General features: G+C 40.6%; 2 protein-coding genes across 2 annotated transcripts in view; one reads left to right on the top strand and one right to left on the bottom strand.

The window, feature by feature from the left end:
- The window catches only part of PREPL (prolyl endopeptidase like), a 44,508-nt gene extending 32,975 nt beyond the window's left edge, over window positions 1-11,533 (bottom strand). Inside the window, exons 1-4 of the mRNA XM_036750321.1 lie at window positions 11,203-11,533; window positions 8,630-9,173; window positions 1,890-2,018; window positions 446-512 (exon numbers count right to left, since the gene is read on the bottom strand). Coding sequence (XP_036606216.1) covers window positions 446-512; window positions 1,890-2,018; window positions 8,630-8,845 — 412 coding nt within the window. The 5' untranslated portion in view covers window positions 8,846-9,173; window positions 11,203-11,533. The remainder of the gene's footprint in view (window positions 1-445; window positions 513-1,889; window positions 2,019-8,629; window positions 9,174-11,202) is intronic.
- A 227-nt stretch (window positions 11,534-11,760) lies between these two features.
- Window positions 11,761-15,016, top strand: part of CAMKMT (calmodulin-lysine N-methyltransferase) — a 536,340-nt gene continuing 533,084 nt past the window's right edge. The window contains 3 exon segments of the mRNA XM_036750026.1: window positions 11,761-11,769; window positions 11,851-12,051; window positions 12,053-12,244. Coding sequence (XP_036605921.1) covers window positions 11,761-11,769; window positions 11,851-12,051; window positions 12,053-12,244 — 402 coding nt within the window.

Raw genomic sequence — 15,016 nt, 5'->3', positions numbered from 1 at the left:
AATTTCATAGATTTGAATCTCAAGATAAATATCTTCTTTTAAAAGCAAATATATTTGGTTTTTCTTCAGAATTGGTGGCATGTGATTTACATTTAATCAAGGATGAGAATATATAGCATTTAGGGACAAGCTCATAAATTTATATTTATAAAATCACAAACATAACAAACAAACTAATTTGAGAAAAGGTTCTGTTTGCACCTATGCTGTGGCTATAGTATATCCTTGTTAATACTGCTATAGCCAAATTTAGATATTAAAATAGACTGTAAAATATACATACTCAAAACTAAGTTACTCTAAGAAGACAATAATGCAGAGTCGATTTTGCCTATGTAGCTACTCTATTTCTACCACTGTATACACTTCATCAATGAACATTTATATTTTCCAAGAAAGAAGATTTGAAAAATTAAAGCATGTAAAAAAGAAAAAATAAGTTTACCATCTCCAAGTTTTAAACGAAATATGCAACCATCTTCTTCATAATAAACAAAATCACCAAATCTAATCTGAGAAGTGGAAAAAAAATAGTGTTGCTATAAAAAGTGCAAAATTGATTCAATTTATAAATATGTACCTCTATTGATCTCTGATAAAATGAGCTATTTGATACACAGGAAGATACTGCAAATACTTATATTTCATTAAAAACAACAGATCTACCAGTGCAGAAGTATGTGAACATATACTAAATAAAGAATGAAACATGACACATCATTTGTTTCTTCCTCTTTATGTTGCTTATATTTATGGAATCAGTGAGCTTCATATACCAGTTTGTATTTAATAATTATAAAGGATTTTTCTCATCATAATCCTGTGTGGCTCTTACTATCACCACCCTATTTTTTTTTAACCAATGAGGATACTGAGACTTAGAACAGCAGAGTATATAGCTGAGACTCAAAGCTTCTGACTTCAGGGTTCCTTTTACTACATTATGGTGAAAATTAGAATTGGAGACTCAACGAAATTCATTAAATTCAAATTTCATTTTATGTGAAACTCCAAATCTAGCAACACTGTATTATTGTATAATACAAAGAAAACTTCTGGTTACAGAGAACTTATATTAAAGAATTAATTTTCTAAATTCCCACAAGCAGTTCTGTGATTCCAGCAGGGAGCTGTGGCTCTTTAAATATTCTACTGGTTTACTCTGAGTCTCATCCTTTCACCACTGACTGCCAAGGGAGTGCCGAGAAGGAGACATCGATTGTTACAAGTCACTAGATTGCACAGCACTGCTTGAGGGTATATACCTAAAACATGATTATTTAAGACACACAGTTAATATCTTATTGAAAAATATCCAGGGTGAGTATCTGTGCTTCATGCAAGTGATTGCTATTAACTGTAGCAATTTTAAGATGATGGTGAAATAATTTAGTTGTAAGCTGGATAGGCAGAATGTATTTAAAGTGTGTTTCCTTTTGTACGATACTTTTAAACGAAACTATAAAAGATGCTCTTGAGACAGGAACATCACAAAGCAGTTTAAACAATGTTAATTTTATTTTAATGGTGCTCTTGCCATGAATTAACATGGCTACTATGGTCTCCTAGCACTGCTTTAAAAATTAGAGCTCAAGTTTAAACATTATAGTTAAACATGATAATTATTTCTTTTATAAAACGAACTCTAAAAATCGACCTATTTTTACACTCAGAAACTTTCTGAGGTTTGTTCTGGTTTAATCTATGGCACTTAAAAAAATATTACATCATACTCGTTTTAAGTGTTTCATGACTATCCTTTGGCTCGAAATAACAAAACACTGACCTGCAGCACCGGGTGTCTTTAAGTGCTGAACATACATATGCTTCTTGGCCTACAGTACCGGAGATTATTTTTTAAGGAGGGAAATAAATTATTTCCTACTGACCTCTAAGCTGTCCAAAGTGAGTAAGTGTTTGTCATAGAATGCTTCTATTTTCTTCTTGAATCTTTCCATCGAATCCGTGTAATTTATTAAAAGGGATTTTGTGTTCTCTTGTTCAATATTCAGAAGATCCTGTAATAAATAGTTCACTAGAGCAGTCAAATTATTTTAAACTAGTAAAATTGTCTACTTTCTAAAGAAAAATCCTTTGTTTCCTTTTCGTGTAAGTTTTACAATACCAGGAACACCTAATGAAGTAATAAGTAGTTTGAGAGTTCTTGAAAGGCTTTCCTAATTCCTCCCCCCGAGAAAATCCTCCTTCCACAGTCCTGTGTTGATGCAGAAATCTCATTTTAAAATCCAAACAAAAAAGGATGCACAGGACACTCAGCAACTAGAATACTGCTGTGCTCTTTTACATCAATAATTCCAAAGGATGAGGAGCGCAGAAGTGTAGCTAAGACTGCACTCCGCTTGAGAGAGTGTGCAGAAACACCATGGGCAACGTTTACAGGAGATTAAGCAGAAAAAGAAATCCCATGTATTTTACATATTTAACACTCAGTCAGGGGTGGGATAGTAGAGAGAAAGAGAGCTAGAGGCATCTATTGAGTTTTTACAAATACTGAAGTATGAAAGGAGAAGCACTGCAGGGAGGGAGAGAAGGACACTTTATCTTTACTAATAAAAGCTCACCATCATTTTACTCACAATAAAACAGTTATAACATAAGAAGTCTGCCCTACCCCACCTCCTCATCAGCAATAATTTGCTTCCCTTGTTGGGATAAGCAGCAGCCAAAGGCAGAATGGTTTATCTGTTCAAAAGGTGAATTACTGCCTTGCAAAATAGAGCATCCCCTTTATTTTCATTTTTGAGAAAAATGCATTCACCATATGTAAGGAAAAATCAGTGAAATAATAGAAGAATTAAAGAAAATTAGCAGAGACACAAATGAAAGCTTAATAAGTGCCTACTGCCTGAGAATCTGCCCATGAATGTTCTTAGAGGAGATAGGAATAGCTAATAAATAAAAAACTTGAACTGACCTCTAGAGTCACATAAACGGATATGTATGTCATCAAGGTCCTAGACAGGAGAAAAAAAAATCTCAACTGCCTAGTGAATAAGGTGCCTCACAGTTTAACATTCTATTAAACCTGTCCAGGAATGAATGCCCCTCAGTAGAAGAAACCAGTCTAGCCAAGCTTTCCAACCATGGGTCTTTGCCAAAGACGACAATTATAATGATAAGTGCCAAAGCAGCCATTCATCCTTCAATAATTAACTCAGCAACCAACAAATCTTCATTGAATGACTGGTGTGCACATGATATTTTACTAGGTGTGGTACAAAAATACAAGCAAAAAAATAGGTTTTTTTTTGCCCATGACGAGTTTACAATCTAAAAGCTACAAAAATGTGATATGACAAGAAACAAACATAAAAAAACTGAATGCCTCCAGCCCCCAATATTCTCTTTATATGTTATTTACTTGTTATTTTCCATTTTTGGTAGATATTTTAGATTTTGGTTGAACTCAACCTGATTCACATTAGGATCAAGGCTAAGGTAAAAAGTTATAGAGCTAGATCGAATGTCTACACTTTTAGCAGAATTTATACCTGATTCTAGCTTAAAGGACAAGATAAAGGGAAGAAACTGAGGCAAAATTATTTCCTAACCAAAATCAAACTAGATTTAAAGCTATAGTATTCTAAATTGCTGATTTATTTTAAATACATAAACAATCAAATAATTTTTATTAAGTGATCACTTACAAGATCTGTCCAAAACAGTGGAAACCTTAGTACAGAGCCATTTTCTAATCAATGAAACTGCCATCAGAATTTCTATACAAACCAGAGTTTATTTTGGAAGAAAAACGTGAAACCATCTATTTTCACTAAGAAACTTAAATAATTATCTATACTCACTGGGCTGCTTAAATAATAGCCTTTGATACAAATAAATAAAACATCAAAAATAATAAATGGAGGCTGACTAGAAGCTTATGTTGCAATTGTAACATTAGGCAGTGACATAAGGTGAAAAATAGACCTACAGGCCACAAGAGGGGGCCTCTAAGTGAACCGTATTTTGTTACCCATGAACCCAAATCTGATCCTGATTAGAACCCAGCATTGATTATGTGGTGTAGCTGGGACAATGTTTGCGCCGTTTCCGTGATTTAATTTATATTTGCCTGCCTAATTTTTTTCTATGCCATAACCAAATGAACAAAGCTGAATTCTCTTGAATCTGCTCCAATCTCTGTTCTTTATTCTTCTCTATTGGGACTCTCTTCCATACTTATACTCACATATTCTTCCATGGCTTCAATCATCATCTCTATAGGCACCCCTCAATCTCTCTCCAGGATTCCAGTCCTGAATTTTGAAATGCCTACTAGATTTCTTAGATACTCCACTGACACCTCAAATCTAACATGCTGAGGACTGAATTTTTATAACCCTCTTCCCAAAACCTATCTTTTTCTCCTGACTTCTCTATTTCTGTTGATGGCACTATTATCCTCCCAGTCACCCATACATATCCTGGGATTACAAGCTATCCCTTCCAAATCGAGATTTTCTCTATTGAGGTTTTGATATATAGCGGGTCGGCATAAGAAATTAAATGGGAATTTTTGTGGAGTTTTGTGGAAGTCACAGATGACACACAAAGATGACACAGAAAAAGTTTAGAAACTCAGAAATGCATAAAATATATGTATGGTATTATATAGTATAGCCATGGCCAAATGCTTAACCTAAATTTTACAATAAGTTAACTATAAGCACCCCATAAAAGAAAAAGAAAAAAAAATCAGACTTCTTCTCTGGTACAAAGAGAAGGCCAAATTTTTTTATGCGGATTTTCCAGATCACTGGGGCACCATACCCCTAACCCCCGCTATGTGGAAGGGATAACTGTATCTTTGACCCATTTTCTATTACCACTCTATCTCATTTTAATCCATGTCATGCCCACTGAATGTGGTTGCCTTCCTCCTTTTTTTCCCACTCCTACCCCAAGACTGTCTTGGGCCTTCTTCTCTTTTTACTCTGTACTCTCTTAACTGGTGATCTCATCAGCTACTATGAGTTAAACTATCATCTATAAATAGATGATTCCCTGATGTATATGTCCAGTCCTGGTATCTCTACTGAGCTCTAGGTCCATATTACCAACTGCTTATTGGATATCTTGAGCTGGATATCCTATAAGCACCTAAAACTTAGCTTTTCCAAAACAGACCTCATTATCTTTCTCCCCAACTCTCCTCCCTCCCCTCAATTTTTCCTGTTGCTGTCTGAGGCGCCACCACCTTCCCAGTCACCCAGGATCACAACCACGGTGACATTCTCAACTCATTACTCTCACTTCAAAAAATCTAATCCATAGCCAAATCTTGCCATTTCTACTTTCAAAACATTTCTCCTATACATCCCTTTTCCTCCACTTACAGTCACCAACCTAATTCAGGCCCTTAAGAACATTCTAATTGGTCTTCTTGTCTCAAGTCTCTCCTCCTTCCAATCCTATCCTCCACTCAGCTGTCAGTGATTTTCCTCAAGCCTAGATTTGCTCATATTCTCCCTCTCCTATTCTCATTCAGTAGATTTCAGTGACTTCCCCGTTACTTCCAGGAACAAATATAAAGCACTCTGTTTGGCATTTAAAGCTTTACATAACCTAGCCCTTTCCCACTCTTCTTATTCACTACAATCCAGCTTAATTGGCCTATCTGCTGTCCCTCTCATAGGACACTCTATGTCTCCTCTCTCTGCCCTTGTCCTGACTGCCCCCATACCTGGAATGCTTTCTTTCCTCATCTACTTTTCAGAGTTTTTGGTTTTCTTCAAGATTTGGCTCAAATTTCATCTTTTGTAAGAGGCCCTCTCCTCTGAGATTACTACCTGCCATCTGCTCTGCGCAGACATATACTGTATGTACCTATTTTGCACAATGTCTCTACCACTAAAATATAAGCTCCTTGAGAGCAGGGACTATTTTTGCTTTTCTTTTTATCCCCAGCACTCAGCATCGTGTTTGATCAAATGATTGTGACTCCTCTTCCTCTCTTCAGGTCCCAACTCAGATGCTATCTCTTCCTTCACTGACCCTTCCCTCCTCCAAGTATAAGTTCTCCCTTGTAGCATAACTGAGTTGTCTTCCTTGCACCATGTATGTTGGCTTCATCAGTAAAACAATGTCCAATTCTATCGGCACAATGCTTCTTAGGTCAGCCCTTTCCTTTCTGCCCTCTGACCTAGTTCAGTCTTTCATCTCTTCTTGCCTAGACTATTAGAATGGTCTTCTAACTGCCTCCATTCTATCCCCTCTCCAATTCATCCTTTAAATTACTGCCTGAGTAATCTTCCAGTAATCTAAAACTTTTAGTAGCTCCTCAATGTCTACTAAATTATAAACGACTGATCCTGGCACTCAAAGTGCTCTATCCTATTGATATAAAGTATGGTCCAGACCAGGGGTGGGGAACCTGCAGCTTCGAGGCCACATGTGGTCTTCTAGATCCTTAGGTGCTTTGACTGAATTCATCTAGAAGGCCTCGTGTCACCTCAAGGCCACAGGTTCCGAACCCCCTGACCAGAAAAACTGGGATCTTTGTCTCCATTCTTATCCTTTGCTGTGTCTGCTTTTTTCTTATACCACCCCTCAAACTTAGAACTTAGGACATACTTAGAACTCAGATGCTTCCTTCCCATATATCATCAGATAAAAGTGATTTCTTCTGTGTGATAATTATTTGTATATGTCTTCCCTCTGTGATATTGTAACATCCTAAGAAAAAGTCTTTTGTCCTATCTTTCTTTGTAGCTATAGCATCTAGTACTGTCCCTTGCACAAAAAAGACACAAATTTATTGAGGTGAATTATTGTGTTCTTTCAATTGACAGCTACTGTATGCTTTTAAATCTGAAAGATACACGACACTTCTATCATCATTACTATTTAGAATAAGTTAATGATACTACCTCTCTAGTCTAAATAGGTAGAAATCCAGTAATATCTTAATAGTCTATTTAATATGATTAATATCCTGATAAGTCAACTTGTTTCAGGCATTATACAACCCTTCCTATCTCTTATAGCTGGAGTGAGAATGAGTGAAGCTGTGCTGTGGATAAGAGAAAATGTGTAGCATATTGCTAAAACTAATGGAATGGTTAGGACATTTTTACTCCTTTTAGCATTTTTAACATGGAAAGCTGGTATAAAATACAAGATAAAGAACCAAATGTGACAAAAATGTGTTTTCACATTCCTTGTGCCCAGCACAAAGTAGGTGCTTTAAAAATACTTGTTGACAGATTAAAGTTCATTAAAGCTATCATGGTAGAAAAAATACAGACTGGAGTCTGCTCTGCTATTAACTGTGTGACTTGGGGCAAATTACTTAACTTCTCTGAGCCTAATATTCCTCAATTATTTTTTAAAAGCAAATTAGACTAGCTGATCTATATGGTTTCTTCAAGTCTGAAAATTCTATAACATTATTAAGTATTTATTGAGCACCTATGTATGTGCCCATGTTCATGCCATGGGGGAATACAAAAGATGCATAACAAATAGTCCTTACTATCAAGAAACTTACAGTTTAGGTGAAGGGATAAGACTTGCACACATAAAATAAAACAAAATGAGTGCTATATGTTTGGCACTGACTATAAATCCTATAAGGGTCAACATATTTAAACCTTAATTACCAAATACAAGTGAATCCGTAAAATACCTGTGATGTTATGTAAAATATCATTTTAGTTAATTCTCCATCTCCACATTCCTTTACAAAAATTTTTCCTAATAAACCCAAATGAAAGATCATGATGCCTCTGGGACAGAGGTATGATAGTCATTGGGTTGTAACACTTATTTAGTACAAAGCAGTCTCAGACCTGTCGGAAGGTTTATCGACAATCTAGCCAAGGGCCTTTATAGTACGGGTTGACTGCCTATGAAACAAACTTACAACATAAGGACTTTGAGGAGAACATTAGAATGAGACTACAGTTTACTTCTTTTTTCCTGTGAACGCCACATAAAAACATAGCTGGAAGCTCTAGTCATACCTCTGGTCTTTAATGCTTTGATTCTGTATGTATTAAATTTTCTCCGGCTACATAATTATATATAATTAAATATAATATCTATAGTACGTCAAAAAATATTTACCAAATAACACTAACATTAGGTTTGCTACATTCTTTGCTCACAATCAAATAACAATAACAGTTCACATTTAAAATTTCACAAAGTTCTCTGCTCTAACACTTCTGTGAGGCAGGTAGTGCAAGGGTTACTAACTCCATTCTATAGATGACTAGAGAGCAGGTTTTCTGGCTCCGGGTCTAGGGCTCTTCCCACTGTATCTCTCCATGATTACACAAAAGTGGAAGACACAGTTTCTGTCCTCTACATAAACAAAGTCTTCTGTATAAACCAGTGTGTAACTAACAAGACTAGAGGCAGTAAAAGCAGTGTGTAGTAGCAGTATAAGTAACTAAATACTTTACTGCCTCTCCAGTAAATCCTCATCATTTTCTTTTTTGAGTTGAGGTTTTTGGGCAATAGCTGGATTACCACTTGCTGGGGGTTCTTGGTCTAGTACCTTTGCGATTCTGTGAGTGAGAGATGGTGCTAGAACCCAGTCTGTCAATCCTTTATCTCTTAATTAGAATTTGTCTACAAATAGATGAGTATAAATAGTTCATACCGCATAGGAGAATCTCTGGCTTGTGATGTTTCTTCCTGATGTGAATTTCTTGCATTTATTTTGCAAACACTTAAAGCTGTGACATTTTCTCACTTTTATCCAAGGACAATGGTTAAGAAGATGATGGTGATCATGAGGCTGCTTCTGCATGTATTTTCCAAAGTCAGCAATACTAAACTTCAGAGTTTGGAGGAAGAATTTGGCTTTCTGATGCATGGTGTCAAAGTTCTTTTTTTGTTCTGACTTTTGAATTCCTGAGACACGAATGTTGTTATGGTGAAATTCTAGTGTATTTTCAAAATATTTAAGATCAGCAGTTCTTAATCCACTTCCTAGAGTACCGTGCCTCCAATGAATAAAGAATAAAATACTGTATCGTGAACTACTTTTGCTAACAGGTTGAGAGAGACCTAAAAATGTGCATGTCAGTTTTGGAAGGTCAACAACTCTCTTAGGAGTTTCTTTCTTGGTGGATCTGTCTCTTTTGCAAAGTCAGTTCTCTCAGGCTGAGACCACATGGGAACTATGCTGAAACAGTTACATCCTAAAAAAAAAAAATTGAGAAGTTACAAACGATTGTATCTCTAAGATCTTACAATATCTGGGTCTTCCAGTGGATAAACTTCTATGAATTCACATGATTTTACATGTATTTGATATACATAAGATAGCCAGAGAACAGCTCAAGGGGCCATCTTCCCCTCAATTTATCCTTCTCACAGCTGCCAAAATAATCCCCCTAAAGCATAGGTGTGACATAGGTGTTTAGAGTCCAAAGACCTTCAGTGGCTCTGCATTGTGTCTACGATAGACAAGCTCCAGTCTATTTCACATTATTCCCCTACCTACATACCCCATACCTACATTCTAGCCAAACTGTATTTAACCAGGCATTTCCAAACTTCATGTTCTTTTCCCCACCTCCATGCATTTGCACAAGCCATTTCTTAATTTGGAATAATTCCCTCCTCATCTAATTTATCATCTTTATCTTCCTCTAGGACTTAGCTCAGGTACCACTCACTATTTGAAGTTTCCTGATCCCTGTCTGATCTTCACTCCCCCTTAACCACCTTCCCTCCTTGCGAAAGCACTTTCCATCCAACCTTTTATTTCTTTATCTGTGGATAAGCTGTAACCCCTCCCCCAATAAAACGAACTCCTTTTGGGCAAGGTCATTTTAAAAAAATTTTAATTCAATATTTATTAAGGCACAGTGGATAAAACACAAAATAGAAAAATTCCTTCCCATTCTATAGTGCCTTTTAGTGAACAGAGCACTGAATTAGGAATCAAATTTCAGTATGGATCACGAATTTATTATTGATCTGTGTGACCTTGGGTCAGTCACAAGTCCACTGAACCTTTTTCTTCATCTCTAAAATGATAAGATTCAGTTAAAATTGTCTCTAAGATCCCTTTCAGGTTTAGATCCTATGATGGGTTATTAGCATTTGTTGAACTGAAGTGGGCAACAAGTAGTGAGGGAAATGTTGATGTTAAAGCTCAGGCTACAACATATCAGTACCCTTTAATGCAAGAGGAAGTTTATTTAAAATGCAAAAATATCTATTCCTTCTCCCTTCCTCCCCCACAAAAAGAACAGGAAATTACACAGACAAAAAAAGTAATCTAGATGGATTAATGAAAAGAAGTTAGGGATGTCTAGGTTCATCCCTGATCCCCATCAGGAAGGGCTGTCAGATAAAATGCTGAACACAGTGTCTTGAACACAGTAGCTTCCCAGTAAATGATCTCTCAACTTAGAAAAAGATCTGTGATTTATTTAGGGCATTTACACTATTGTTGCAGATCCCAACCTCTCCACACCTCAGAAGAAGTTTCTGTGGCCAAAAATATTCATCACTTAGAGTACAGTCAACCAATCAACCCTACTTGTTGATAAACCTCTGGCAACTTGAGTTACTCCTCAGGTCTCTAGCATAACGCCTGGCCAGAGTTTTTAACCTGTAGGCATGGCTTTCCAGAACCCAGCCTCACCAACATGCCATAAGGAAGCATCAGAAGCACTTTAATGAAGCATTAATGGATGGGCTCCCCAGCTGATGGATCTGGGGTGCAACCATGCCAATATTTCTTCTGCAGTAGACAGCGGGGGTAATGGTTCAGATTTGGGGGCAAAAATTTGTTCTCCTAAAAAGGTGAGGGGGCATAAAAAGCTGAAACCCTCCACTCGGCCCTCAGTGGAATGATTTTGTACCCACTTCATCTCTGTCGGTAGACATCAGCAGCGGGTAAGCTCCCTGCGGGCAGGGAATAGTTTTGCCTTTCTCTTGGGCAATTAGGCGGTGCAGTAGATAAGAGTGCCATATAGATGGGAGACTTGCGTTCGAATCCGGCTTCGGACACCACCCTGCCAAGTCCTTAACCTCTGCCTGCCTCAGTTTTCTCATCTGTAGAATGGGGTTAATGACAGCACCTACTTCCCGAGGCTGAAACGCTCAAACGCTTTGCGAACCTTAAAGGGCCACATAAATGCTGGCGATTACTATGATTTTTATTCCCCAGCCTTCGGCACCCAGTAAGTGCTTAATAAATGCCTGCTGACTGACCATCGCCAAGCACGAAGGCTTCTGGATGGTCAGGGCGGAGGAAGGCGGCTCCTACGGGGGCAGCTGATGTTCTCAATGGCCCTTTCGAACCCCACGAGGGGCAGGCACCCAGGGGGCCTCTCAGGAGGGATCCGAGGCCAAGGGAAGGGGAGTGACAAGTCCTGGCCGCGGGTCCGGGGTTCGAGTCCTTCCTAGCACGCGGCGGCCAAGAGCCTGATACCGGGATGGGAAGTGGGTCCTCTGTGGAACCAAGAGCGAGTCCCAGAGAAAGACGATCGAGAGAAAACGGGGAATCCAGAGAGACTGGGCCACCGTCCGTCCTCGCGGACCCAGCTCGTCCGGCTGCCTCTTCCTGTCCTCCGTCGGGTGCAACTGCCTCCTCGAGCCGGCTCCGAGCAGCCGCCGCCGCGACAACCGTCCCGACGCAGGCCTGCTCAATCCAGCGTCGAGTGGAGCGACCGCAATCGACGCTCCTTTTTTTGGGGGACGCCGACGCCGCAGTCGCCATCTTTAGCGTGGGCTCGCTTCCCGCGTATTCTCCGGCACTCGTCTTACTTTATGGCCTTTGCCCGGATTTCCTTTGAGCCGGAACTATCGCAGCAGGAAAATGGAGCCAATATAAAGTGCACGCTTCCAGTTCTTTGGTAGAAGCCCCTTGCCATCCTTCGACCTGCCCTCATCCAAGATGGCCACCCTGGATGGGGAGGGATACTTGGAAGTAGTGACAAATCGATCGCCACACTCCTCGTTCGCGGTTGCCGAGGTGACGCGTTTACCCGGAAGAGCCGCGTGCTTGAGCCGGCTTCAGCGGCCAGGGCCACGCGGTTCGGTGGCCGAGAGTCCCAGGAGCCGCAGGTCCTGTCAGCTGAGAGGCAGGCAGGCAGGCGGACAGGTCCTGGCAGGAGAGACACGAAAGGAGCTCGAAATGGAGTCGCCAGCGGCGGGAGCCGGTCCTGCATCGGCTGGACAGCTCGTAGCTGGAGAACCAAAGCCAGCGTCTCGCGGGCCCTTGGGCGCCGCCAGGTGGAAGCTGCTGCGGCAGGTAAGCCCCAGGGTCGCCCCACCCTGCGGCCCGGGCTCGCCCCCTTCCTTCCCTTCTGCGAAGCGCCCGCCTTGGCCGGTCACTTCTGTGAGTCCCCCACGGAAACAAACGGCCCTGAAAAAGGATTCCGGGGCGCAGCCAGCCCCCACCTCCCGCGTCCCCCTCCTCAGCTTGGCCCCAGGTCCCCACCTAAAGTCTGGCCGCATCTGGCAGACTTTGCCCCGCCCCCTCGCCTTTCTGTAGCTTGGGGTCTCTGTCGACCCCGGGCTCCTCTTCTGTAGCCGTCCCCTCTCCTCCCCGCCTCCGCATCTCCTCTCCCAACTTTTATCTCACTTATTGATCACTTCGTGGGTAGCTTTCCCGTTAATAATGTTCCCAGAGATATACCAATGATATAAATTACGAGGCAGCTAGGGTGGTGCGGTGGTTAGAGCCGTGGACCAGCGGCAGGAAGACTTGCGTTCGAATCCTGCCCCAGACAATTTCCAGCTGCTCCATCCTGGGCGAATGACTTAACCTCTTGCAGCCTCAGTGCCATCATCTGTAGAACGGGAATAGTAATAGCACCTGCCTTTCAGGGTTGTGGTGAGGACCGTCATTCCCAATGACATTACCTTCAGTTTACCCGTGCATGGCACTCTTTGGTTATTTCCTATTGATCCCGTTTCTGGCTTGTTTGTGAATGGTTGCTTGTCTCTCCCAGTAGAGAGCAAGGACAGGGTTGGTTTTTTTTTTTTTTTTTGGCCTTTTTTTTTTTTTTCCTATCCTCAGCACTTGGTGGGGATGGATGGTGAGAGGGAGGAGAATGAAGAATGAAGGATGACCACTAGATTTCCCAGCGGGTGGGACGGAAAGAATGGTGGGTCCCTTAAAGGAGACAGAGAAGTTAGAAGGAGGAGTGACTGTTGGGTGGTGATGCGGAGTTTTGTGGTCTTGGGATACCTATGGGACATCACAGTTGGAGACATAGAGTTGAATCTTTTGGGAGTCATCTGTGGGAGTTGCTGGTATTTCTTCAGTGGTCAGGGGGCTGTTGTTGGCAGTGTTAGCTACGTATGCCAGTGTAGCTGAGGAGGTGATTATGGACCGCCAGCAGTACTTCGGGGTTGCGTAAATGAGAAGATTGTTTATGATGAGCCTTGCTGCGCGTTTTACAGTTTGTTCTTGTGCCTGTGCCCCTCTGCTCCTCTGGCTGCTTGCACACTTTGCTCAAGAGCCCGCTCCATCTCTCCTTGTGACGGGCCGCTTGAGTTTTTGTTGCTTATAAAGATGTCCCAGAGGTCCCCAGCCGTTGCCACCCTGTTTGAAGTAGCATTTTAATCGTTGTGTACCTTTGCTGTTGTCCCGTTCCGTCTCCGAAAACAGAACCTTTGCAGGCAGCTCTGAAGTCAGAACATCAGTCCTTTGCTGATATACTGGATCTGCTGTTCAATTTCAAGTGTGGCTTGTAAATAACATTATGTTATTGTCATAAAATGTGCCTCTGACACAGCAAAATAACAAAATTAATTTGTTAGAAAATCAGTTTCCACGAATGCCGCATTAGCATCAAGATGCAGTAAGGATAGAGTATATAAGTTATCAAAATGACAAGTTATTGTAGTCATAAATAATGAAGTTTTTCTTTTCTTTCCTTTTTTCCCCTACTAAATAAATCCTCTTATAGTATAAGTCACAGAGCATATATAGACTGACTTTATAGTGCAGGGAGTTTTTCACCAGGGAATTCTCTAAGCCAGTGAAATCATAGTCTGCCCCTCCCCCCTCCCAAAAAAGTTCTGTTATAGAGATCTGTTGGAATTAACTACTTTTCTTTTCTTTTCTTTTGCTGTAACAAGAACGGTAAGTCTGCAATAGAAGCAGGTTTGGTTGTCATTCTTTCAGCTGTATATGTTTACTAATCAGCACTTCTCCCTGTAACAGTGTATCCCTGTACAGTGATAACTGATTTTTATAATAATGGTTGTCTAGGCACTCATTCATTCAGCAAATGAGGTATTTGGCCTGTTCATTTCACTGATAGAGGGAACTGCAGGATGAGGAAACTTCTTCTACCAATGGAGTTCAGCATCTTATCTACAACTTAGTCTTGAGAGTTGCCCATAGTTGTCATGAAAGTAATTTATTTGCTCAGCCAGCGTCCCACAGCCAGTATATATTATAGGGGGTATTTGAACCCAGATCTTTCTGGGTTCCAGAACCAGCTGCTGGTCAGCAGCTTCTCGGACAAATACATGCTTATTAAACTTTTACTTTGTGCCAAGGATCGTTGGCAGTGGTGAGACAGCAGGCCTTCAAGCTAGGAGAACTGGCTTTAAGCTCTGACATGTAATGATTGTGTAATTTTGGTCATGATTCATTTTCTTAGTGCCTCTAGGGCGGCACATCTCTAAGACTGTAAGGTGCTAACCTGCATTAGTTGACGGAGATTCCTTGCCCAGGAATTCCCTATATCACTGAAATCATACATTCAGTCCATCACTATGTGCAAAGTGCTGTCCTAGGCATCAAGGGAGAGAAGTATGATGTGGTCCTGTTTCAACAATCCAGCTAGCAGCTGCTGTGGGGGGTATAAAATCAACAACAACCAGCTCACAGAATGCTGCAAAAGCCCAGGTTCTTTTGATCTGCTTTACTAAGGAAAGCAGCGTTAAGGGGTTAACAAGCTTACTTTAATCCAGTGTACAAATATCACTCACTTAGGGGAAAAAGCTAGCACCCTGAACTTCGGAGCAAATACAAACAAATTACAAACATTGACAGACAGACCAA

Source organism: Trichosurus vulpecula, chromosome 3, assembly GCF_011100635.1.
Source record: "Trichosurus vulpecula isolate mTriVul1 chromosome 3, mTriVul1.pri, whole genome shotgun sequence".
NCBI classification, from domain to species: domain Eukaryota; kingdom Metazoa; phylum Chordata; class Mammalia; order Diprotodontia; family Phalangeridae; genus Trichosurus; species Trichosurus vulpecula.
Note: the sequence above shows the minus strand (reverse complement) of the source record. Positions and strands in the feature narration are given on the sequence as shown.